General features: G+C 43.2%; 1 protein-coding gene across 1 annotated transcript in view; it reads left to right on the top strand.

Annotated features, from left to right (window-relative positions):
* selenos (selenoprotein S) overlaps positions 1-27,010 on the top strand; it is a gene marked incomplete at its 3' end in the record, with an annotated part of 63,140 nt that overhangs the window by 16,495 nt on the left and 19,635 nt on the right. The window contains exons 2-4 of the mRNA XM_034165482.1: positions 4,318-4,449; positions 17,937-18,043; positions 18,138-18,227. Of these exons, the coding sequence (XP_034021373.1) occupies positions 4,318-4,449; positions 17,937-18,043; positions 18,138-18,227 (329 nt within the window). The remainder of the gene's footprint in view (positions 1-4,317; positions 4,450-17,936; positions 18,044-18,137; positions 18,228-27,010) is intronic.

The raw sequence follows: 27,010 nt of genomic DNA, 5'->3' as shown, positions 1-27,010 counted from the left end.
TTAGTGAGACGCCATTTCCTCTCCAACTTACGGGTTATCTGCTTTAAGCTATGAGTTTGTGAGTTATACCACGGAGTCAGGCACTTCTGATTTAAAGCTCTCTTTTTTAGAGGAGCTACAGCATCCAAAGTTGTCTTCAATGAGGATGTAAAACTATTGACGAGATACTCTATCTCACTTACAGAGTTTAGGTAGCTACTCTGCACTGTGTTGGTATATGGCATTAGAGAACATAAAGAAGGAATCATATCCTTAAACCTAGTTACAGCGCTTTCTGAAAGACTTCTAGTGTAATGAAACTTATTCCCCACTGCTGGGTAGTCCATCAGAGTAAATGTAAATGTTATTAAGAAATGATCAGACAGAAGGGAGTTTTCAGGGAATACTGTTAAGTCTTCTATTTCCATACCATAAGTCAGAACAAGATCTAAGATATGATTAAAGTGGTGGGTGGACTCATTTACTTTTTGAGCAAAGCCAATAGAGTCTAATAATAGATTAAATGCAGTGTTGAGGCAGTCATTCTCATTATATACACACATTAATATTATTTATTTTTATTATTATTATTTATTATTATTATTTATGAAAACCCCAAAACCCAGAACTCCCATAATGCATTGCAGCACAAGAATTTAGAGGTTTAGTGACCGTCCCAGCGATCGCTCCAAATTAATTATACCGAGTATCATCATTGTGACATTAAATTATTTTCATGATTACACATTTCTTAATGCAGTTATGTGATTGGTTGATTTTACTGTTCGTTCATATGTAGGAGCGCAGAGTGCATTTATTTTTTTTATTTCTCTGTACCTTTCCATGACCACCAATTACAGCTCTTACAGGACCACGTCATACCTAGCAACAGGGTTACCCCGCCTCCTCATTAAGATAGGAGTTTCTGTCTCCTTTTTGCTCAGGCTTGCTCTCACACATGCTGGCTCAGTCTTAGGCTAAGATTCCTTGCCAGGAAATTTTAGGCTAAGTTAGAAGCTCTTCGAGATGCTTCGTGCATATGGGCTTGGGTCTTTTAGTGAAATTTAGGGTTAGTCGCTAGTGATCACCATAGTATTTCTTCTGTTTTTCTTGTTGCTTAATGCTGACAAATTATACTGTATTTGTTGTTTTTCTGATGCTTGATTCTGTTTTTTCTCTCTGTTTGAGGTACGGCTCCATCCAGAGATGGGGGTGGTGTCTTCTTCTGCAAACCTCCCGTCCTGTGCACTGGCAAAATTTCCTGTATATTCATTTTGTCGGTAGCATGGCCCAAGCAGAGGGTCACCCCTTTGAGTCTGGTCTGCTTGAGGTTTCTTCCTCAGATCATAAGGAGTTTTTCTTGACCACTGTCGCCTGTGTGCTTGCTCTGGGGGTTGGTAAGATTAGACCTTGTGATGTGACTTGAGGCAACCTTTTTGTGATGTGAGGCTATATAAATGAAAATAAATGAGTTGAAGATCTGTCGGACAGTGGGCTCCTCCAGATGTTCCCAGTTAACCTGTACTATCCGTTTGGGCTTACCAGGTCTGTCCAAAGTCCTCCCCCACCCTCTGATCCACCTCACCACCAGATGGTGATTAGTTGACAGGTCCGCCCGTCTCTTCACCCTAGCATCCAGAATATGTGGCGTCAGATCAGATGATACGATCACAAAATCGATCTTCGGCCTAGGGTGCTGTGGCACCACATACACTTATGAGCATCCTTATGTTTGAACATGGTGTTTGTTATGGAAAGCATAAACAGGAGGGACCCCAGGATGGAGTCCTGAGGCACACCCATAGTAACTTTACAGGGATGTGAAGTGAATGATTTGATTTTAATGAATTGAGTACGATTGGCAAGGTAGGATTTGAACCAGGTAAGTGGTATGTGTGTGATACCAATGGAGAACAGTCTGTCCAGGAGAATGGTGTATGAGATTTTATCAAATGCTGTACTTAAATCAACTAAAATGAGAATGGATAAAAGGCCGGAATCAGCTACAAGGAATACATCACTAGTGATTTTTGATTAGACGTTTCAGTGCTATGAAAAGGGCGGAAACCAGACTGGATTTGTTCAAAAAGTTTATTATGGAATAGACATGGGTTAAAGTTGTCCGTCACCACGGCGGATTTCTGTCATTTGGAAAATTTAACCACACATATGCGCGCACGTCATGCGTGTTTTGGGGCTGAAATATGATGCTCTCACTGTCAAAGCAACATCCCATTCTGCACTAATCAAAGCAGCAGCAGTGTCAGCGTGGACTGCGGAGGAAGGGACTGTGTGAATTTTCACTTTGCTCTGTTTACTGGTTGCCATGAGCCACGGTCCTTCTCCCTGTCCAGCGGAAAAAGAGAAAGTGTTTTTTTTGTTTGTTTTTTTTTAATCAGTTGGACCTGCGGCCGGAGGACCAACGCCCAGCTGCTAACAGATGGTGGCAGCAGCAGAGAACGAGTCACTTGGAAGAAAAGCGCTTAATCAGTGAAGTTCCACAAAAACCACACATGAAGGATATATTTTTTCTTTCCTTTTTTACACGAGGGCCCGTAACTTCAGCTTGTCAGTGAGCTGACGTAACACTGTGTGCATTTGAAGGAACGAGTCACGTTTCACATAAGGGAGGACATTATTTTTAACTTCAGTTGATGAAGTGGTGAAGTGGCAGATATTAATGATCCAGTCCCGGTCTGAGGGTTGGCTGCCCCTCGGAAAAGCCACATTAATGAGGAATGAATAAAAACTCTGGTGGGACACAGCGGATGAGCCTCGTTTATTGATTGCACCAAAGTCCTGGTTAGTGACTTTAATCGACAAAAAAGGTGAGTCACGATTGATATCTTTAAATGGCTTTGATGAAGTTTAATTTGCAATGAAAATAAATTGAAATTGAAACTTAGTGCTCGCGGCCATCAATCACCTTAGCATTTATTAGTGGTTTTTCCAGCCAACTGATTCTGCTTTTTCTCTCTGTCCGAGGTGCAGAGGGAAATGCAAGGGAGTGGCGTCTGTAGAAAACGGGATGCTGCACTGACCGCAAGATGCCATGTCTGAAGCTGATGCAGAAGATGGTTTAAATTCCAGTTTTCTGTTTCTTCAGCTCTGTCAAACTTTGTGAAGACCTTGTAACTATTAGTATGGCCTAACCAGTGGGTCACCCCTTTGAGTCTGGTCTGCTTGAGGTGTCTTCCTCAATATTATCAGAGGGAGTTTTTTCTTACCACTCTCGCCTGTGTGCTTGCTATAGGGGTTGGTAAGGTTAGACCTTACTTGTGTGAAGTGCCTTGAGGCAGCTTTGTTGTGATTTGACACTGTATAAATGTAATGAATTGAACTTAGTTGAATTATAATAGAAAAGTGCCCTGTGAGTCACTTTTCTTCTTGACACTGGTGGCTTTGTGGCTGCCGTCCGTAGGGAACACACTGACATGTCATAGAATCCAGTGGACATTGACCTTATTTGGCCGTTATTTTGGAGACCAAGCATTCAACTCAGTCAAAACATTTCCATTTACTAATTCTAATAGCTAAAAATTTGGAGCAACTTGTGTCTGCTGTATGAAATTAAATTGATCTTTGTCAACTTTTTTGGTAGTTTTCATTCCACAACTCATTCAATCATAAATGGTCCAACCAATTCGGTGTTTCGCAGTTGTGAATCTCACGCCATCTGGCAGTCTGTGACTCACATGAGAGGTCAGTTTCAGCAGAGTTACGGTTCAGGGCACAATGTAAACACCTTGTGAAAGGGTGGACAACAAGACAACATTGGGGCATGGCAGAAGTTTATCATAGGCGCTACACGTCTTCTCGATAACCCTCTTAACTCGAGAGAACGTGTCATCATAATCGCTCGTGAACTTGCTGAATTGGCACCAGTCACATCCTCACTTTGCCACTGTTTACATGCACTGTGAGATGCCGGAACTCTGCTGGTGCTGTGGTGCATTCTGGGAAGTGTAGGAGGATTATGGGAAACATTAAAATACCAAATACCTTTTTCCAATCTTTGTTAGCTAATGTGGTATACCTCTCAACATGATTGGAGCATTTTTAAATTTTGACCTTTAGGTAATCTTTTACTGATCCAAATTTTATTATATATAGCTGGCACAATGGGAAGATCACCAGATCTGATTCTGATGATTAATAACTTTATTTTTGCCAGCCATTGGACCCAAATACTCCATTTAAAATGGTAGTGAAAAGTGTGGACTACTGAAAGTTCCTTGTATAAAGTGGGAAATGTGGTTTTAACAGCTCTGACTTTTTATTTGTGAAAGAATATTGTCATTTGTAGACCTAATGGGGTTTTTGTGGTCTCACCCACAGTTGGAGACATTTTGGCACAGTATGGCTGGTATATTATGGTTGTCACGGTGCTGCTCTTCCTGTTGATTCAACACATGCGCAAGAGAAGCTCCAGCCAGAGCAGCAGCACCACATCCTCACCAGCCCGGCAAGGTCAGTAGAAAGATTCATGGACTATGATGTTTGCAAATGACATTGTGATCTGTAGCGAGAGGAGAGCACAGGTTGAGACGAGCCTGGAAACATGGTGACACATTTTGGCGAGAAAGGGAATGAAAGTTAGTAGGCGCAAGACTGAGTACATGTGTGTGAATAAGAGGGAGGCTGGTATCACAGTAGTACAGTTACAAGGAATAGAGGTTGTTAAGTGAAATAAGTTTAAATACTTGGGTCAAGTATCCATAGTAATGGAGAGTGTGGTAGAGAGTGCAGGCACAGTGGAGTGAGTGGAAAAAAGTGGCAGGAGTGATTTGTGACAGAAGGATATCTGCAAGTGTGAAGGGGAAAGTTTACAAGACAGTAGTGAGACCAGCTATGTTGTACACTTTGTAGACTGTGGCACTAACAAAAAGACAGGTGGCAGAACTGAAGATATTACCATTTTCTTTGGAAGTGACAAGGCTGGACAAGGTTAGGAATGAACTTCTCAGAGGGACAGTAGGGTAAGAAAAGGGCATATAGCAAGTTGTACACTAACAAAGGAGAAAAGGATTTGTGCTGATCGGTCAGACAACGGGACTGTGCTGGAAAGGATGTGCAGTAGGATAGGGTGATAAAAGATGCAGATGGTAATGTGCTGACAAACGAGGAGAGTGTTGAGATGGTGGAAAGAATATTTTGAAGAGCTGATGAATGAAGAAAATGAGAGAAAAGGCTGGGTGATGTGAAGATGAAATCAGGAAGTGTAAGAGATTAGTAAGGAAGAAGTGAGGGCTGCTATGAAGAGGATGAAGAGTGGAAAGGCAGTTGGTCCAGATGACATTCAAGTGGAGGCATGGAAATGTTTAGGAGAGATGGCAGTGGAGTTTCTAACCGGACTGTTGAATAAAATCTTGGAAAATGAGAGGATGCCTGAGGAGTGGAGACGAAGTGTGCTGGTTCCTATTTTCAAGAACAAGGGTGATGTGCAGAACTGCAGTGACTACAGAGGCATAAAGTTGACCAGCCACAGCATGAGGTTTTGGGAAAGCATAGTGGAAACTAGTCTTAGAAAGATGGTGAAGTTCTGTGAGCAGTAATATGGTTTCATGCCAAGAAATAAGAGTACTTATGGAGAAGTATAAAAGGTCAGAGTGAGTTGCATTGCGTGTTTATGGACTGAAAAAGACTGCTAAAAAGATAGCTAACTTTAGAAACCACTTACGATTTAACCTGAGATGCAAACAAAACAATGTTATTCCCAAATGCATGAAGCAAAAGGCACTAGAAGCAGGTCACACAGCAGAAAAGATCCAGCACAGTTACCTTAGGAGGATTTTGTTTCTTAGAATTAGAAGGCTTCATTTTAAAATATTATACCTCCAAAATAATCTTGATAGTCTGCACAAAAGTTTAGAAACTTTAGTGGAGGAAGAGGCCCATAATAAGATCACAAAGTTCATAGTTAAAATTCAAATGGCTGAGCATTTAAAAAAGTAAGGAGCGGCAAATCAGGAAGTTTCACAACCTTTTAGTGCAGAAAAGGCGTACTTTCAGTGGGAGTATTTTTAAAGATACACCCAGACAAATTAGTGACAACAGGGAAAATTGGGTAAAGAATCTCCAACAGGGTTCTTACACAGACAGAAAAGGATGTGCTCGTTAAAGGACTAAATTTCTCAGTGACCCCTAAACATATACCGACAGTAGATTACATCACTGCAGTAGAGTCAGCCATTAAACACAACAGTTTGTCAGAGTCAGAAGCTGGGGACCTCCGACTAAGTCACAGCAGTGCTGAACAGTGCTAAGCCTCCTCCGTCCAACATCACAGGAGAAGAACGGAAAGCTTTGTCAGCACTGCAAAAGGACCAATGCCACCTTATCCTACCAGCGGATAAAGGCAGATGCACGGTGGTCCTGAACACATCGGACTACGAGGCCAAGATCAACAACTTGCTCAGTGACTCCAATACATACGAACGTCTGAAGACCCCACGGGCGGCTATAAGAAGAAAATCATTAACTACCTCCAAAACCTGGAGAAAGAGGGACTCATCGACAGGCAGACATACTACAGACTGTACCCTGGGGACGCCATTCCGTGCATCTATGGACTGCCCAAAATCCACAAACAGGATGTGCCACTCAGGCCTATTGTATGTAGCACAGATTCCATCACGTACAATTTGGCCAAGCACCTCAAGTAGATTTTGGTTCCTCTAGTGGGTAACTCAGACCACCATGTGGAGAACACACAAGATTTTGTGAACAAGATCAAGGACCTGCAGCTGGAGGCAGATCAAACAATCGTGTCATTTGATGTGACTTTGTTGTTCACCTGCATCCCCACCGCTGAGGCTGTCTCAGCTGTGAGGCAGAGACTGCTGGAGGATGTGTCTTGAAAGGACCAAACTTATACCAGACCACATCTGCCACTCTTGGAGATCTGTCTTAACACCACGTATTTCCTGTTTAGGGGGAATTACTACAGGCAGATTCGTGGTTGTGCGATGGGGTCTCCGGTATCCCCCATTGTGGCCAATCTGTACATGGAGCGAGTGGAGAAGACAGCCTTGACGTCTTTCACGGGCATCTCTCCCAGTCACTGGTTCAGATATGTTGATGACACATGGGTTAAAATCAAGCAACAGGAAGTTGAAGACTTTACAGAACACATCAACTCGGTGGATGCCAACATCAACTTCACATGTGAGGATGCCAGAAACAACCATTTAGCCTTCTTGGACTGTGATGTTACGATTGGAGAGAACAGGCAGCTCCAGACAGGGGTTTACAGAAAACCAACTCACACTGACCAATATCTGCTCTTTGGCTCAAACCACCCCCTTGAACACAAGCTCGGGGTGATCAGGACGCTTCAACACAGAGCCCTACAGGTGCCCACAACTGCAGAGGGAAGGGCTAAAGAACAACAACTTGTCCGGAAAGCCCTCACAGTATGTGGGTACCCACGATGGTCCCTGGACAAAGTGCAGAAGTCCCAGAGAACAAAGAGACCAGATAGACAGGAGACAGAGACAAGAAGAAGAGTGTCTCTCCCTTATTTAGCAGGAGTAGGGGGAAAACTACAGAGGATCTTCAGACAGCACAAAATCCCAGTTTACTTTAAACCGGTTAACACCTTGAGACAGAAATTAGTTCACCCTAAGGACAGGATCCCTAGTTACAGAGCAATGTAGTGTATTCTATCAGATGTCAAGAAAACTGTAACGAACACTACATAGGTGAGACTAAGCAACCTTTACACAAAAGGCTATACCAGCACCGCAGAGAGGGCGTCAGTGGACCTCAGTCTGCAGTTCATCTCCACCTTAAAGACACTAACCACACGTTTGAGGACAAGGAAGTTAAAATATTGGCCAGAGAGAAGAAATGGTTTGAGAGAGGGGTCAAGGAGGCATTCTTTGTGAAACGTTTGAAACCCAGCCTTCACCGGGGAGGGGGTCTGAGACACGCTTTATCCCCTGTTTACAATGTGGTACTCAGGTCAAAGAGTTTCAGTCTTTTGTTCATGGTAATGAGTCATTCACATCATCAGCAGTCGTCAAGGGAGCCATCAGAGGGTCCATCCCATCGTTAACAGGGACAGCTGCCCTGTCATTAGGAGGGTGCTAACTAGAGCGCAATAGGTGCTAATTAGAGCTATTGTTTAGTCACTGGCCTATAGCAGTCTGCCTCTCGGTAGGAGGGGTCTGGTTAGGTTTAAAACTCCAGCTTTTGTGACTTCTTGATTATTCTTCTCTACAAAAGTCAAGACAGAAGTCAGATCACCAGAGCAAGAATTTTAGCTGAGGAAGCTTCTGCGATTTGAAGCGAAACATCCTTGCGTCAAGCAACCCAGTCCAGTCGAAGATTCAAGCTTCTCTACTATGGAAACCACCTGGACAACTGAGCCTACATAGAAACAGGACTGAAAAAGCTTATGAAAGAATGCTAACAGAAGAGTTGTGGCATTGTATGAGGAAGTTTGGAGTGGCAGATATGTATGTGAGGGTGGTGCAGGACATGTACAAGAACATTGTGACAGGAGTGAGATGCGCAGTAGGAAAGACACATGCATTCAAGGTGGAGGCTGGTTTGCATCAAGGATCAGCTCTGAGCGCTTTCTTGTTTGCAGTGGTGATGGACAGATTGACGGATGAGCTCAGCCAGCTATGTCCATGGACTATGATGTCTGTAGATGCCAGGTTGAGACGAGCCTCGATGTAGAAATATGCTCTGGAGAGTAAAGACATTAAGAGCAAGACTGAGTACATCTGTGTGAACAAGGAGACAGGTGGAATAGTGCATTACAAGGAGTAGATGTGGTGAAAGTAGATGAGTTTAAATACTTGGGTCAACAATCCAAAGTAATGGAGAGTGTGGTAGAGAGGTGAAGAAGAGAGTGCAGGCAGGGTGGAGAAAGGTGGCAGGAGTGATTTGTGACTTGACCCAGCTATCTTAGCTAATTATAGGCCAATCTCCAACCTTCCTTTTCTCTCAAAAATTCTTGAGAGGGTAGTTGTAAAACAGCTAACTGATCATCTGCAGAGGAATGGTCTATTTGAAGAGTTTCAGTCAGGTTTTAGAATTCATCATAGTACGATACGATACACTTTATTGTCCCTTCCGGGAAATTTGTCTTAGACTCCAAGAGCTGCACAAGTAAAAAGTAAAACTGCCATGACATAATTACATAACTCATACAAATTACATAACTTAATACACACATCAATCATACATATTGCACATCCCTAATACACATATCCAAATTACAAATGCCCGTATTACACAGCGGTCTCCCATAATAATTCATGCATATTGCACATATCCCTAAAAACACATACCCCTATTGCACAGCCATCTCCCACATATGGTTAAGGAAAATACTAACAGTGAATAGATAACACTAAAATAATAATGCCACCATGTCACCTATCCCAGGAACCATATTTAAGACTCTAATTGATGTGGGCACAAATGAGTTTTTAAAGCGATTCAGTTTGCACTGAGGGACTCTATCGCCTACCAGACGGTAGGAGTTCATACTCAGGATAGAGGATGTGAGAAGGATCTGACAAAGCTCTCTGCGCTCCTTTGAGAACAGACTGTTCATACATGGACTGCAGGGAAGAGTTTCCCGTCCACCCTACCACTTTCATAGCAGTCTTCACCAGACAAGCAAGCCTAGATTTTAACTGGACAGAGAGATTACCGTGCCAAGATGACATCCCATACCGGATAATGCTTTCCAAAACAGCCTGATAAAACAAAAACAAGATTTTCTGCTCAACCCCAAATGCCCTAAGTCTGCGCAGAAAATATAACCTCTGCTGTAAACGAGAGCATAAGTTATTGACATGCGTTTCCCAGCTGAACTGGTTATCTATGTAAACGCCTAGATACCTGTAAAAGCTGACCTGATTGACTTCTTCATCATGGATTACCAGATGGGCATGATCACCAATAGAACAAGGGTCAATTATCATCTCCTTAGTTTTCTTTACATTTATAGTAAGAAAGTTAGCATCACACCAGTGAACAAAAGACTGCACCTCCTCAAAGTACAGTGATGGATCTGAGTCTTTATAAAGCAGACTGAGGATGGCAGTATCATCAGAAAATTTAAAAACATGATTTCCATGAAAGTGGCTAATCCAATCATTAGTATAGAGAGTAAAAAGGACAGGCCAACTGACACAACCCTGAGGTACGCCAGTACTGATGTTTTTAGAATCAGAGATTGTGTTATTAACTCTGACATTTTGAATTCTATCTATTAAAAAGAATAAAACCATTTTATAATTACAGGATTTACTGACAGGTGAATTAATTTTTGAATCAGTAAATGAGGCTGTAACGTGTTAAAAGCTGAACTAAAATCAATAAATAAGACGTGCGCTAGCCTTTGGGTCTTCGAGGTGTTTTAGTGACAGGTGGGTGATGCCATAATGGCATCATCTGTACCCCGCCCTCTCCTATACGCAAACTGCAAGGGATCTAGATCTGAATTTATCTCTGACTTTAAAATAGACACCATATATTTTTCCAAACATTTCATAACAGAAGTTAAAGCTACCGGTTTAAAATCATTGTTAGTCGTTGGGCACGGTTTTTTGGGTACTGGAACAATAATTGAATTTTTCCAGAGTAAAGGAACTGTGTGCTGATCCACAGACTGCTGGAAAACTGGGCACCAGGCTGGTGTGAGCTCCTCTGCAAAAGTCTTTAAAAGAAAAGCTGAGATGCCATCTGGGCCAGCAGACTTATTTTTCTGAACCCTACTAAAAAGTAACTTAATTTTGCCTGGATCAACTACTAACCTGGGGTGCAAATCAATAGATGAAATGGAATTTAAAATGTTAACACGATCCAAAGAAAAATCCTGAGTCTCAAATAAGTCATTGAGCTCATTTGCTTTTTCCTGATCATCATCTGTTACAAAACGTTTCCTTTTTGTTACCATATTAGCTGCCACTTTCATTGAATCCCAAAGTTTTTTAGAGTCCATTGAGGCAAAATTCTGCTCAATATTGTCCTTGTGCCTCTTCCTTGCATGCCTTAGCATCTGGTTCAGTTCTTTTTGCACAGTTTTTAACCCCATCCGGTCTTGATTCTTAAAAGCCATTTTTTTTACGGTTAATACAGTCTTTAACTTCCTTGGTTATGTAAGGCTTGTTGTTTGGATACATAATATCCTTTCTGGTAACCACACAATCAGTACAAAACTGTATGTAGTCTGTTATAGTATCCGTGGCCTCATCAATGTCCAGAGTATGAAAAATGTCCCAATCTGTGCAGAGGAAAGATCCCTTTAAAGCCTCTATGTTATCACTTGACCAAACAGGCACTGTCTTGATCTGTGGCTTGCTGCTCTTCAACACAGTCTTATAAGTTGGGATCAGATGTATTATGTTATGATCTGAATTAGACAAAGGAGGCTTTGCTCTGGCCCTGTAGGCATTCTTAATATTGCCATAACATTTATCTAAAATCTTGTCATCCCGAGTGGCACAGTCAACATATTGATCAAATCCAGGGAGGGACAGTTCTAATTTACAACTATTAAAATCACCAAGTATAAAAACAGGAGGACCAGGCGTACGTTGCAACTGAAGGTGAACAAAGTCTGCAATTTGAGCTGCAGCTCGGGCTGCGTTTCCACTTGGGGGAACATAAACAGCAAAAATTAAAATATTACAAAACTCCCTCGGAAGATAAAAGGGTCTCACAGAAAGGCACAGAAGTTCAACATCTTTGTTACACACCATCTCCCTGAATGTGTAATTCCTGCACCAGCCTTCATTGACGAACACACAGATGCCTCCTCCACAGCTCTTACCTGAGGATGCACTCTGGTCCGCTTGAATGACAGAAAAACCCTCCACATCAATAAGTGAGCTTGGAATATCCGCATGTAACCATATCTCTGTGATCACAAGCAGGCCTGACTCCCGGTACTCAAAGCCTACTCTGGCATTGGTACGAAGCTCCTCCATCTTATTTCTCAGAGACCTTGCATTGCACAGGATCATACCCGGCAGCGGCGGTCTGTTGCCTCTTCGGCGAAAACGCTGGCGTATTCCTCCTCATCTGCCTCTTTTCCGATGACGTGCTCTGCGGGCCTGTTGTATCCTCAGCGTCTCCGGCAGATCAGCCAGAGGCATGATTCCCGCAGATCGCAGGGAAAGAAGAGCGTCTCTGGTGTAGGTGAGTGATCGCTCACCTGCTTCCGTGTTCGGAAAAGTTTGGCAGATCCTCAGCAATTCCCAAAAAATCAGAATTATAAAAATTTGGTGCATAAATAACGCCATGGTGCTTCCCCACACACACTAACAAATAACAATCCAACAATTAAAATGTTTAAAAGTTTAAAAACACAGCAGTTAAAACACAGCAGCTGCAACAGGAGTCCGGGTCGCCACAGGGCAGCGCCACCAGTTCAGTACAGAAACAGCATTAGTGAAGGTTACAAATGATCTTCTTATGGCCTCAGACAGTGGACTCATCTCTGTGCTTGTTCTGTTAGACCTCAGTGCTGCTTTTGATACTGTTGACCATAAAATTTTATTACAGAGATTAGAGCATGCCATAGGTATTAAAGGCACTGCGCTGTGGTGGTTTGAATCATATTAATCTAATAGATTACAATTTGTTCATGTAAATGGGGACTCTTCTTCACAGACTAAGGTTAATTATGGCGTTCCACAAGGTTCTGTGCTAGGACCAATTTTATTCACTTTATACATGTTTCCCTTAGGCAGTATTATTAGATGGCATTGCTTAAATTTTCATTGTTACGCAGATGATACCCAGCTTTATCTATCCATGAAGCCAGAGGACACACACCAATTAGCTAAACTGCAGGATTGTCTTACAGACATAAAGACATGGATGACCTCTAATTTCCTGCTTTTAAACTCAGATAAAACTGAAGTTATTGTACTTGGCCCCACAAATCTTAGAAACATGGTGTCTAACCAGATCCTTACTCTGGATGGCATTACCCTGACCTCTAGTAATACTGTGAGAAATCTTGGAGTCATTTTTGATCAGGATATGTCATTCAATGCGCATATTAAACAAATATGTAGGACTGCTTTTTTGCATTTGCGCAATATCTCTAAAATTAGAAAGGTCTTGTCTCAGAGTGATGCTGAAAAACTAATTCATGCATTTATTTCCTCTAGGCTGGACTATTGTAATTCATTATTATCAGGTTGTCCTAAAAGTTCCCTGAAAAGCCTTCAGTTAATTCAAAATGCTGCAGCTAGAGTACTGACGGGGACTAGAAGGAGAGAGCATATCTCACTCATATTGGCTTCTCTTCATTGCCTCCCTGTTAATTCTAGAATAGAATTTAAAATTCTTCTTCTTACTTATAAGGTTTTGAATAATCAGGTCCCATCTTATCTTAGGGACCTCATAGTACCATATCACCCCAATAGAGCGCTTCTCTCTGACTGCAGGCTTACTTGTAGTTCCTAGGGTTTGTAAGAGTAGAATGGGAGGCAGAGCCTTCAGCTTTCAGGCTCCTCTCCTGTGGAACCAGCTCCCAATTCGGATCAGGGAGACAGACACCCTCTCTACTTTTAAGATTAGGCTTAAAACTTTCCTTTTTGCTAAAGCTTATAGTTAGGGCTGGATCAGGTGACCCTGAACCATCCCTCAGTTATGCTGCTATAGACTTAGACTGCTGGGGGGATCCCATGATGCGCTGAGTGTTTCTTTCTCTTTTTGCTCTGTATGCACCACTCTGCATTTAATTATTAGTGATTGATCTCTGCTCCCCTCCACAGCATGTCTTTTTCCTGGTTCTCTCCCTCAGCCCCAACCAGTCCCAGCAGAAGACTGCCCCTCCCTGAGTTTTTCATAATTGGGAAAAAATTAAAATAATTGGTAAATGCCAATATGCATCTGCTTCTCTCCTGTGTGTTTTCATCACTGTTTGAGCGGGCAGTTCAGCACAAACAGCCTGGCTGAATTTTAAAAAAACTACCTGAGAGCAGGACAGACGCTGTGACAACACTGATGGCGCGGTGCCATTGTTCCATTGTCTGGGGAGAACCCTGTGATATCATGTTTTCTGATTGTCCGCTGTATGGAGACTGGCGGGAAAAACCGAAGACGCTTTCTCGCGAGGTGCGACACAAGACGTGATGTAAATGAGAAAACAACTTGTCCGGTCGGACAACGATTTAGAGCTATTGCTTGTCCGATCACATTTTACACTTGTCCCGAACAATCGGACAAGCGTTAATGTCGATGGTAGCCATGGCAGTATTTTTAAATTTTTGTCCATTTTTCAGACAATATGACAACACAAAACCTTTTCACTCATGGTTAGTGGTTGGGTGAAGCCATTTATTGTCAAACAACTGTTTATGCTTTTTAAATTATGAGGACAACAGAAACGACCCAAATGACCCTGATCAAAAGTTTACATACCCTGGTGATTTCGGTCTGATAACGTGCACACAAGTTGATGCAAACAGGTTTAAATGGCTGCTAAAGGTAACCATCCTCACCTACGATCTGTTTGCTTGTAATCAGTGTTTGTGTGTATAAAAGGTCTGACAGTTTCTGGGCTTCTGACTAGGGATGGGTATTGAGAACTGGCTCCTTTCAGGTATCGTTAAGAAATGATTCGATCCACCGACATTAATACCTTTTTTGCTTAACGATTCCCTTATCAGTCCTTCAGAGTTGCCGTTGTTGTTGGGGGTGTTTGTCAGGAAAATGATCATTTCTCTACATTGATTACAGACCCTGCAGCGGGTCTGCAGGAAATAAAGGAAATAAATTGAAGGAAATAAATTGAGTTTGTCACTGCACACACAGCAGGTAGACCTTTGCAGTCAACCTTTGCAATTAAACTTCACCACTGGAGTTTGGCTGCAAATATATTTATTTGTTTTCTCCCTTGCCTGCTGCTTTTACAAGTGAGTGGAAGACGTTAAACAGTGGGTTCATGGTGGTAGCGCTTGTTAAGCACCAGGAAAGTCTTGACCTCACCTGTGTGACCCCTTGGTCTCTACCTGATCCCTGCCGTCCGTTGATGTGGAAAAAAGGAAGCCAGTCTCAATTTACGATGTGAATTCTCTCGGAAGATAGACTACTTATGCTGGAATTTATTAACAAGTTATTAATCAAACAGTGAGTACAAATAAGTTTACCAGACACAGAATTCTGTGGATCCGTTTGGCTGGCTCCTCCTAACGTAATTCTTTGCAAATCACCAGCAGGAGAGAGAGCAGAAAAGACTAAACTCTCTCTCCTACACTACTTTTTTATAATCAGAATTTGCTCTCTGTTGATTGGTCAGAGTCCCATCCGTCTCCACGATCCAGCAGTGGTCTCCTCCCACAGACCACCCACTGTGCGGTCCTCGTCTCCTTTTCTCTGCTCCTTTGATAGGCAAAGTCTCCACCACATCGTTATCAGCTTGCTTTTGGCCTCCTCGTACCTGGCGCTGCAGTGACTTCACTCCTCGCTCAAGGGCTCTTCCTCTGACTCCCAACTGGGCCTTTACCTGAAAAGGATCTATTAGACTCGTCTCTAGCTGATACCAAACATCTGCACTTGTCAACAAACCCACGGTTAACCTCAGTGTTCACAATATTTCTGTGAAGGCTCTGTTGTCCAGGCGGTTTCCATAGTAGAGAAGCTTGAATGTTCAACTGGACTGGGTTGCTTGACGCGAGGACGTTTGGCTTCTAATCGCAGAAGCTTCCTCAGCTAAATTTCTTGCTCTGGTAGCCTGACTTCTGTCTTGGCTCTTGTAGAGAAGAATAACAAAAGCCAGCAAAGCTGGAGTTTTAAACCTAACCAGACCCCTCCTACCGAGAGGCAGACTGCTATTGGCTAACAATTGCTCTGCTTAGCACCTATTGTGCTCTAGTTAGCACCCTCAATGACAGGACAACTGTCCCTCCTAATGATGGGAGTGACGCCTCTCCTGATGACGTGAATGACTCATTACCATGAACAAAAAACTGAAACTGCCTTGACCTGAGTACCCCATTGTAAACAGGGGACAAAGTGTGTCTCAGACCCCTTCCCCAATTAAGACTGTTTCAACTGTTTCACATCCAATGCTTCCTTCTCTCCTCTCTCAAACCATTTCTTTTCTCTGGCTGAGATTTTAACTTCCTTGTCCTCAAACGTGTGGTTAGTGTCTTTAAGGTGGAGGTGAACTACAGACTGAGGTTCACCGACGGCCTCTCTGCGGTGCTGGCATAGCCTTTTGTGCAATGGCTGCTTCGTCTCACCTATGTAGTGTTTGTTACAGTGTCGGGCTCTGTGTTGAAGAGTCCTGATCACGTCATCAGGAGAGGCGTCAGTCCCATCGTTAGGAGGGACAGCTGCCCTGTCATTAGGAGAGTGCTAACTGGAGCACAATAGGTGCTAATTAGAGCAGTTGTTTAGTCACTAGCCAATACCAGTCTGCCTCTTGGTAGGAGGGGTCTGGTTAGGTTTAAAACTCCAGCTTTGCTGGCTTCTGTTATTCTTCTCTACAAGAGTCAAGACAGAAGTCAGACTACCAGAGCAAGAATTTTAGCTGAGGAAGCTTCTGCGATTTGAAGCCAAACATCCTCGCATCAAGCAACCCAGTCCAGTTGAACAGTCAAGCTTCTCTACCACAGTATTCACAACACATTCCTAATATGGAATGACACCCTGACAAACTGAAACTAAACACCTGTTTCACTGCACACACAGCAGGTGCACAGACAGCTAACTGCATCATACCTTCAACAAGCTATTTTTTAACAGAAAAGCAAATGAACTCTTCTAACAATTGTCAGGGTCAAAACACATTACCCCTTACGGACACTTAAAAATGAATGGACGCGAGACCAGCAAATCTTTTGTCAGCTGCATGCAGCGGGAAGAGCAGTCTCAGAGCAGTCACTACCTCTCTTTCGACTCTTGTCGAACTGTCTTCCTGTGCACAGCGTTTTTATTAAGCAAAAGTGGTATACAAGCTGGGCGTGATGACATTGTCGGTTATTGTGACTATCATGAATAGGAGCAAAACATCCTGTGCAGCTGGTGTGCTATTGCAAGCTAATATGTGTTTCCGTGGGTTTGCTGCTGTCTGCCTGTACTCCTTTTCCCCATCAAACAACACGTCACCCGACATGACGTGAACCCAGCCGGTGCACATCAGTTCCATTGTTTCGCTGTCCTCCCACAGACAATGTCCTTGCTTCAAGGCCATAATCCCAACAGAGACGTGCAAAACTACATGGTGCAAAAGATATATGCATGCATATGACATGTGATGCAGAACAAATGATAATATATGTTGGGACAACATAATATAAATATATAAGTTGTGCTGGTGTTAATACGATGATATTATGATTATATTGTGATGATATACAGTCAGGCGCATAATTAACAACAATAAACACTTCTGTTGAAGTAATAAAACACTCATAATTGTGATGAAATTATCCTTAGCTCAAAAGGTAAAGCATGATAAAATGACACAAATGGTTAATGCAGGAGTTGTTTAAAATATATATTCCTTCACACTCCACAGAACGAAGTGTCTTCCTCGAACAAAAAGCCAGGGTGCCGCGAGTGCAGTTGCTCTTTTGCACGCTATTATTAATATCAAAATAATCATGGTGTGTTCTATGAAATCTGCATGATTAGTGACAGTAGAAATCACGTGATGGAAGCATGCTGCCTGTTTGTGTGAAAAAGCAGGCAGCATGCTTTGATCTTGTAATTTTATTGCCAAGCCCCCCCCCCCCCCCCCCCCCCCCCCACACACACACACACACACACAAACTCTTAAAACCATCATCACCTGTGTTGCAGCTTTTTGGAAAAGCTTTTGCAAAATCAAGCATTTTAGGCCACAACAATTACACACCAAAAAAAAAAGCCAGAGAAATTCTGGAGTAATCAAATATTACATAGATTTTACTTTGAGAAATCACCCCCTTTCTGTCTCTTTTTTTTTTTTTTTTTTTTTTTTAAAGATTCAGTGTCTGTGGTCAGAAGACAGGAGGCTGTAGAAGCAGCTCGGAGAAGAATGCAAGAGGACCTTGATGCCAAAGCAGCCGTTTTCAAAGAAAAACAGAAGCAGGTACATTTGTGCAAATCAAATCTCTGTCCACATAATGAAGATGTTTCCACAGTTTTACATTGTAAACTGAGTATCTACTATGTTTTTTGAACAGCAAGAGGAGGAGAAAAGGAGGCAGAAAATTGAGATGTGGGAGAGTATGAAACAGGGGAAGAGTTATAAAGGAAATGCAAAACATTCTCAGGTAACGTTCAAATATAATATCACTGGAACCACATAAAAACACATTGCACTGTCACTCTGGATATGTATTGTGAGCTTGTCATTCTGTCAAGTAAAGGTGCCCAGACATGAGCATGTTTTTGATTCACGCAACAGCACGACCTGTGTTATGATATGCTGGAGAGTAAACTCGTCTTCAGCTGGTGCAGACAGGACACAAGAGGGGCACCGATGCATGCTATTGTGCACAGAGTTTTGAAATGTTCAAAAACTATTTCACGCACAAATGTCGTACTATGTGGCGCGATCTAATCTCCAACACGACGTGCAGCTCGTCAAGTGGAGTCAACAAGCAGTGAACAGATCGAGTGGTGACATCAGCGGATCACATCAGAGCGCAGCTCGTCTGAAGGATTATAACAAGAAGTTAAATCTGTTATAAACATAAAAATAAATACTTTAGCAGCTGCACACACAAAGGAAAAAACATGTAACTGTTTTGTCAAGCCATGACAATGTAAACAAGTCAAATAATTACCTTTTTAGATGGCTCAAAATGCTTTCTGCAGTTTGTTAGGCGGGGACGCGCGTGAACGGCTCCGGCTGCAGCCTCCTCTGTGATTCAGGAAGTGATTAGAGCCATTTTCAATGACCAGTTTGCAGAAAAAAATGATTAATCAGCCACAAAATAATTATGCGTGGCAGTCGGTAGATCAAAGAACGGCATCCAGCTGTGAACACAGCGGATAGGATTGTCTCGACACAGGTCGTGCTGTTGCGTGAATCAAAAACATGCTCGTGTCAGGGCACCTTAAGATTCTTTCAGGATTAATTACATTTTTTTGATCAAATATATTATTAAATTATACGAGGTCTGTTAGAAAAGTATCCGACCTTTTATTTTTTTCAAAAACCTGATGGATTTGAATCACGTGTGCTTGCATGAGCCAACCTTGAAACTTCGTGCTCATGCGTGAACTTTTTCACGCCTGTCGATTGCATCATTTTCTGATAAGCAGCCTTTGTGTGAGGATGGATCCCTTATTTAGCAGGAGTAGGGGAAAAACTACAGAGGATCTTCAGACAGCACAAAATCCCGGTTAATACCTTGAGACAAATTAGTTCACCCTAAGGACAGGATCCCTAGTTACAGAGCAATGTAGTGTATTCTATCAGATGTCAGGAAAACTGTAACGAATACTACATAGGTGAAACTAAGCAACCTTTACACAAAAGGCTATACCAGCACCACAGAGAGGGCGCCAGTGGACCTCAGTCTGCAGTTCATCTCCACCTTAAAGACACTAACCACACGTTTGAGGACAAGGAAGTTAAAATCTTAGCCAAAGAGAAGAAATGGTTGGCATTCTTTGTGAAACAGTTGAAACCAAGCCTTAACCGGGACGAGGTCTGAGACACGCTTTGTCCCCTGTTTACAATGGGGTACTCTGGTCTAAGCAGTTTCAGTCTTTTGTTCATGGTAATGAGTCATCCACATCATCAGGAGAGTCATCAAGGGAGCCATCAGGAGAGGCGGCCGTCCCATCATTAGGAGGGACAGCTGCCCTGTCATTAGGAGGGTGCTAACTAGAGCACAATAGGTGCTAATTAGAGCTATTGTTTAGTCACTAGCCTACAGCATTCTGCCTCTTGGTAGGAAGGGTCTGGTTAGGTTTAAAACTCCAGCTTTTGTGGCTTCTGTTTATTCTTCTCTACAAGAGTCAAGACAGAAGTCAGACTACCAGAGCAAGAATTTTAGCTGAGGAAGCTTCTGTGATTTGAAGCGAAACGTCCTCAAGTCAAGCAACCCAGTCCAGTCTAAGATTCAAGCTTCTCTACAAATGAATAAATCTCTCTCCCAGACCCATCCTTCCAAGAACTGACCATAAATATGCCCATTCTAACGTGTGAAATGCTTTCATGGCGTCCAAAGATAAAATAGCTGGGTGTCCCATAGCTGCATGCATCAACAATGTGTAGCAAACACCTAAGATTGTCTGTTGCCAAACGACCTTTTATGAAACCAGTTTGATCACAATGAACCAGAAATGTCATGTTGTTCTGTAACCGGCGGGCTAACATCTTGGCATAGATTTTAAGGTCTGCAAGGATTAATTAAATTTAAAATAGTTTATGAATTAAATGAATCGTCATTTAAATTGTTAGATGAATTAGATGAATGTGTGGAAGATTTGAGCCAACTTTCATATTATTTTACCAACTATATTGGAACCACTGTATAATTAAGTCTTCTGTCATTGGTTTTTATAAGTATAAAAATGTATGTTCGCATATCGGAGCATTTAAAAAAATTAGTAGTAGTGAAAATGAGAGAACGAATTATGAAAATTAAAGAGCACCTGACATGATTTTTTTTTTTTTTTTTTTTTTTTTTTTTTCCTTCCAATGAGAGTCTGGATTCTGGCTGAAGGTATTTTGGACCATTCTTCTTTACAAAACATCTCAGGTTTGTTGGTTTCAGAGCATGGACAGCCTGCTTAAAATCACACCACAGATTTTCAATAGTATTCAGGTCTGGGAACTGAGATGGCCATTCCAAAACGTTGTACTTGTTACTCTGCATGAATGCCTTAGTAGATTTTGAGCACTGTTTAGTGTCGTCTTGTTGAAAGATCCAGCCCCGGCGCAACTTCAAGTTTGTCACTGATTCATGAACATTGTTCTCAAGAATCTCCTAACCCTAACCCATCACCACAAAGTGCTTTGAGAGGCTGGTGATGAGGCGCCTGAAGCAGACCATCGATGTGACTGTAGATGAGCACCAGTACGCGTACAGGCAAAACCGGTCCACAGCTGATGCCATCTCCACCGTGGTGCATCAGGCCCTCTCCCACTCAGAGAACAAGGACTCCTATGCAAGGCTGCTGTTCCTGGACTTCACTTCTGCGTTCAACACCATCATCCCGCAGAAACTGGTTTCCAAGCTGGCTGAACTAGGAGCCCCCTCAGCACTGTGCAACTGGATCCTGGACTTCCTGACTGTGAGGCCACAGAGTGTCAGGATCAACACCACCTCATCCTCCACCATCATCCTGAACACTGGCTCACCCCAGGGTTGTGTGCTCAGTCCACTGCTGTACACATTGATGACCTTCGAATGCAGAGCCCAGCACAAGAATAATCTTGTTAAGTTTGCAGATGATACAGCAGTGATTGGGCTCATTAGCCAAGGGGATGAGACAGCGTACAGGCGAGAAGTGGAGAACCTGACATGGTGGTGTGGAGACAACAGCCTCATCCTCAACACCCAGAAGACCAAGGAGATAGTCGTTGACTTCCGCAGGTCAGTCCCCACCACCCCCTCCCCCCTCTACATCAACAGAGCAGCGGTGGAGATCGTCTCCTCCATCAGGTATCTTGGAGTCCACCTCTCCAACACTCTCACCTGACACACCAACACCACGGCTGTCTTCAAGAAAGCCCACCAACGTCTCTATCTTTTTGAGGAAATTGGGAAGGGCTGGACTGAACACCAAGGTCCTCAGGGCCTTCTACAGCTGTGCAGTGGAGGGTGTCCTGTCCTGCTGCCTCCCTGTGTGTTATGGTGGCTGCACGGTGGCGGAGAAGAAAGCGCTGCAGGGGGTGGTGAAGTCTGCACAGAGGACCATCGGATGCAGCTTACCACCCATTGGGGACATCTACATCTCCAGATGTAGAGACAAAGCCACCTGCATCCTCTGAGACTCCACCCACCCTGCGCACAGTCTGTTCACACCCCTTCCCTCTGGAAGGAGGCTGTGCAGCATCCGGGCAAAAATGTCCAGACTGAAAAACGGCTTCTACCCGAATGCTGTCAGACTGTTGAACAGTTCAACATCCACCACCAAACTGTGAACATTGCACTACATGCACATTGTCACCTTCTTAATACTCTAATGCTGCTGCTGCTGACCCTGTGCCTTGTATATATATTCTATGGCCAAAGGGGTGCACATATTGTACATTGCAAAAGTTTATACAATAGGTTAGGTTAAAAAAATTTGTCCCAGTTAATTACACCAAGACCTGGAAAAACTGCATTTCTTTCTGCCTGTAAGGGTCGAGTGACAGTAAAAGTGAGTCTTAGTCTGAAATTAATGCGTCAGAAATTTTGAACATTTCAAAATTTTCTTTGCGCACACAGCTATGCACAGTTTGCAACAGTTTGACGTGTTTACTCATTGGCATGCGAGATTGCATGCCAGTGCGGGGATCAAATTGATGCAAGTGTCAAGGTGTCTGAATCAGAGGCTCAGAGGGGACCACGCATTCACTGCAGTGGCTCCAAAGTTATGGAACGACATGCCTCACCAAATTAGACGGGGCGCGATCTTGATCTTCATGATCGTAACAGCACTTTGACAAACAAAAGATCAAAAAGGCCCCAGGACCTGACGGCATCTCACCCTCATGTCTCAGAGCCTGTGTGACCAGCTGGTCCCCATCTTCACAGAGCTGTGGAGCTGTGCGTGGTTCCTTCCTACTTGAAGGCTCCATTATTATCCTAGTCCCAAAGAAACCCTCCATAACAAGACTGACTACAGACACACCGCCCTGGCATCTGTAATCATGAAGTCTTTTGAATGGTTGGTGCCTGAAAGACATCCCAGGACCCCTGCTGGGCCCCCTGCAGTTTGCCTCCCGGGCAAATAGGTTAGTTGAGGATACAGTTAACATGGCATTACATCCTGCAGCATCTGGACTCTGCAGGGACGTATGTGAGGATCCTGTTTGTGGACTTAAGCTCGGTGTTCAACACCATTATTCTTCACAAAAACTCTCCAACCTCTCTGTGTCAGCTGCCATCTGTCAGTGGATCTTCAACTTCCTGGCAGACGGGACACAGCAAGTGAGGATGGGGAGCATCACATCCAGCACACAGACAATCATCACTGGCGTCCCTCAGGGGTGTGTGCTCTCCCCACTGCTCTTCTCCCTCTACACAACTGAGTGCACCTCAGGGAACCCCTCTGTTAAACTCGTGAAGTTTGCGGATGACACCACCATCATTGGACTCATCCAGGATGGTGATGAGGCTGCATACAGACAGGAGATGGAACAGTTTGTCTTTTGATGTGGTCAGAACAACCTGGAGCTGAACCCGCTCAAGACTGTGGAGATGATAGTAGACTTCAGGAGAAATCCACCATCACCGCCCATCCTCAACAACACTGTGCCTACTGTGGACACTTTCTGGTTCCTGGGATCCACCATTTCCCAACATCTGAAGTGGACCTCCCATATAGACTCCATCAGAAAAAAGGCACAGCAGAGGATGTACTTCCCCAGACAGCTCAAGATGTTCAACCTGCCCCAGGAACTGCTCAGCATCTTCTACACATCCATCATCCCGGCTTGCCTTGTGCATCTCCATCTCTGTTTGGTTTCCCTCTGCTTCCAATCATGACAGGCGTAGGCTTCAGCCAACGTCATCGAAGCCAGCCTGCCCTCCATCCAGGACTTGTACCAGTCCAGGACCAGGAAGCTATCAGATAATATCTCTGCAGACCCCTGCCATCCTGGACACACCCTGCTTAAACTCCTCCCCTCTGGTCAACATTACAGAACTCTGTACGTCAGAACAACCAGACACAGGAACAGTTTCTTTCCACAGGCTGTCACACTGATGAACAATTTAACCTGCCAGAAAAACTGATTCATTCATATACCTCATGTACAACTTCAATCTGTTTGTCTGTTTCACACATCCTTTCTTTTCTGTTTTTGCACATTTTATTTTACTTGCGCATTTTATTACTGTGAAGTGTTCCATGTTTAGTGTATATTTATACATGCCTTACAGAGCGACTGCAGCTCAAACCAAAGTCAAATTCCTTGTATGCTGTGGATACTTGACTTTTTTTAGTATGGTTATTATTACTCATTTTTTTTATGGCTTTTAATTATTTTTGTTGTATTCTGTTTACAGTTTTATGTGAATTTTGTTTCTCAAAACCAAGTGAGTCTGAAAGAAGGAGAAGAGTAATGCAAGACACCCAGACAACCCAAAAGAAGTTACAGGCTTCTGTGGCTGTGATTGGAGAAACTGTGCATAGTGTGTGTTTTGCATTTTGTATCACCAGGTTTACAGCTTAATGATGAAGTGGAGCAGAGAAGGATTCTCTCACCGAAACATCAAATCTAGTTTGCATCCCAGATATACCTTCTGGCAAGTTGTAGCTGAATGTGCTAGTTTGTGCATGTATTATTTGAGTGGTGCATGTAATTTTATACTTCACTTGCACTGGTGCAAGTAACTTTATCCAAGTTTTGTCAGCTATAAGCACCAGTAGAATGAACCAATAAAGGAATAAATAAGAAAAAAAAAAAACAATTTCCAGTGTATTGTCTTCGTCTTCCCTGCGTTTTATGATTCTCACACATGGAGCGAGTTGAGTTTGTTGTGTTCGCGTGTGCACATGCAAACAAGAAAAAAAAAAAAAAAAAACTGGCTGCTGCTGTGGTTTCCTCTCTCTCTGCCCCCAAACCCTTGTCATCATTATGTTATAAAACCAGTCACCATTTGTTCTATTATACATCTGTGTAGTTAATAAAATTATCTTCACGGACGATTAGTTTGCGCGCGCACACATGGAAAAAAAAAAACTGGCTGCCGTAGGACACTTAGTGATATTTTTTCTGGCCATGATCATTTGTGTGCACGTTTTCCTTTAGTTGAGCCCTTGAATTAATGAAACGTGCGCACGTTTTCCTTTAATTGAGCCCTTGAATTCATGAAACGTGCGCACATTTTCCTTTTAGTCCAGCAGTTAAGGGATAGAATCGTGCACTTTTTTACAAAAGCGCCAAACTTTGTCCAGGGACTCTTTAGGTTATATTAAGTCATGTCAAAGTGGAGACATGTGATTTTAGCGCCTGTATCCTGCGTTTTTAAAAGGGTGTTTGCATGGTTGCTTGCTCTTGCTTGCTTCTACTGGTGGTTGGCTCTCACTGCGGTATTGTATCACTTCCTGTTCCGGAGCACAGCGGTGTTTTGCTGTATCTGTTAGCTGTTTAATCTGCGCAGTTAGATTGAACTAGTTATCTAGGTATTAGATTTGGTTTTCACAGTGTAATCTTCACGTGCTTAACAAGCACTCCCTCTGCTGAATCACCTCTAAATTATTTACACATTATTCACTTGCGTGTTTTTAGGAATCCGCTAGCTTAGGCAGCTACTAGCTCTTAGCCGATTTAGCATGGCGGCTTCTCCTGTCTCTCCCGCACTTTTCTGCTCTGGGGGTGAAATGTTTAGTTATTCCTCGGCCTCCTTTAGCAGTAATGGTACTTGTAATAAGTGTAGCTTATTCGTAGCTTTGGAGGCCAGGCTGGGCGAATTGGAGACTCGGCTCCGCACCGTGGAAAATTCTACAGCTAGCCAGGACCCTGTAGTCGGTGCGGACCAAGGTAGCTTAGCCGCCGTTAGTTCCCCCCTGGCAGCCGGGAAAGCAGGCTGACTGGGTGACTGTGAGGAGGAAGCGTAGTTCTAAACAGAAGCCCCGTGTACACCGCCAACCCGTTCACATTTCTAACCGTTTTTCCCCACTCGGCGACACACCCGTCGAGGATCAAACTCTGGTTATTGGCGACTCTGTTTTGAGAAATGTGAAGTTAGCGACACCAGCAACCATAGTCAATTGTCTTCCGGGGGCCAGAGCAGGCGACATTGAAGGAAATTTGAAACTGCTGGCTAAGGCTAAGCGTAAATTTGGTAAGATTGTAATTCACGTCGGCAGTAATGACACCCGGTTATGCCAATCGCAGGTCACTAAAATTAACATTGAATCGGTGTGTAACTTTGCAAAAACAATGTCGGACTCTGTAGTTTTCTCTGGGCCCCTCCCCAATCGGACCGGGAGTGACATGTTTAGCCGCATGTTCTCCCTGAATTGCTGGCTGTCTGAGTGGTGTCCAAAAAATGAGGTGGGCTTCATAGGTAATTGGCAAAGCTCTGGGGAAAACCTGGTCTTGTTAGGAGAGACGGCATCCATCCCACTTTGGATGGAGCAGCTCTCATTTCTAGAAATCTGGCCAATTTTCTTAAATCCTCCAAACCGTGACTATCCAGGGTTGGGACCAGGAAGCAGAGTTGTAGTCTACACACCTCTCTGCAGCTTCTCTCCCCCTGCCATCCCCTCATTACCCCATCCCTGTAGGGACAGTGCCTGCTCCCAGACCACCATAACCAGCAAAAATCTATTTAAGCATAAAAATTCAAAAAGAAATAATAAATAGCACCTTCAAACTGCACCACAGACTAAAACAGTTAAATGTGGTCTATTAAACATTAGGTCTCTCTCTTCTAAGTCCCTGTTTGGTAAATGATATAATAATTGATCAACATATTGATTTATTCTGCCTTACAGAACCTGGTTACAGCAGGATGAATATGTTAGTTTAAATGAGTCAACACCCCCGAGTCACACTGTCAGAATGCTCGTAGCACGGGCCGGGGCGGAGGATTAGCAGCAATCTTCCATTCCAGCTTATTAATTAATCAAAACCCAGACAGAGCTTTAATTCATTTGAAAGCTTGACTCTTAGTCTTGTCCATCCAAATTGGAAGTCCCAAAAACCAGTTTTATTGTATTATCTATCGTCCACCTGGTCGTTACTGTGAGTTTCTCTGTGAATTTTCAGACCTTTGTCTGACTTAGTGCTTAGCTCAGATAAGATAATTATAGTGGGCGATTTTAACATCCACACAGATGCTGAGAATGACAGCCTCAACACTGCATTTAATCTATTATTAGACTCTATTGGCTTGCTCAAAAAGTAAATGAGTCACCCACCACTTTAATCATA

This window comes from Thalassophryne amazonica, unplaced genomic scaffold, assembly GCF_902500255.1.
Source record: "Thalassophryne amazonica unplaced genomic scaffold, fThaAma1.1, whole genome shotgun sequence".
Taxonomy (NCBI): Eukaryota; Metazoa; Chordata; class Actinopteri; order Batrachoidiformes; family Batrachoididae; genus Thalassophryne; species Thalassophryne amazonica.
This window is presented reverse-complemented; position numbering and strand designations above follow the sequence as displayed.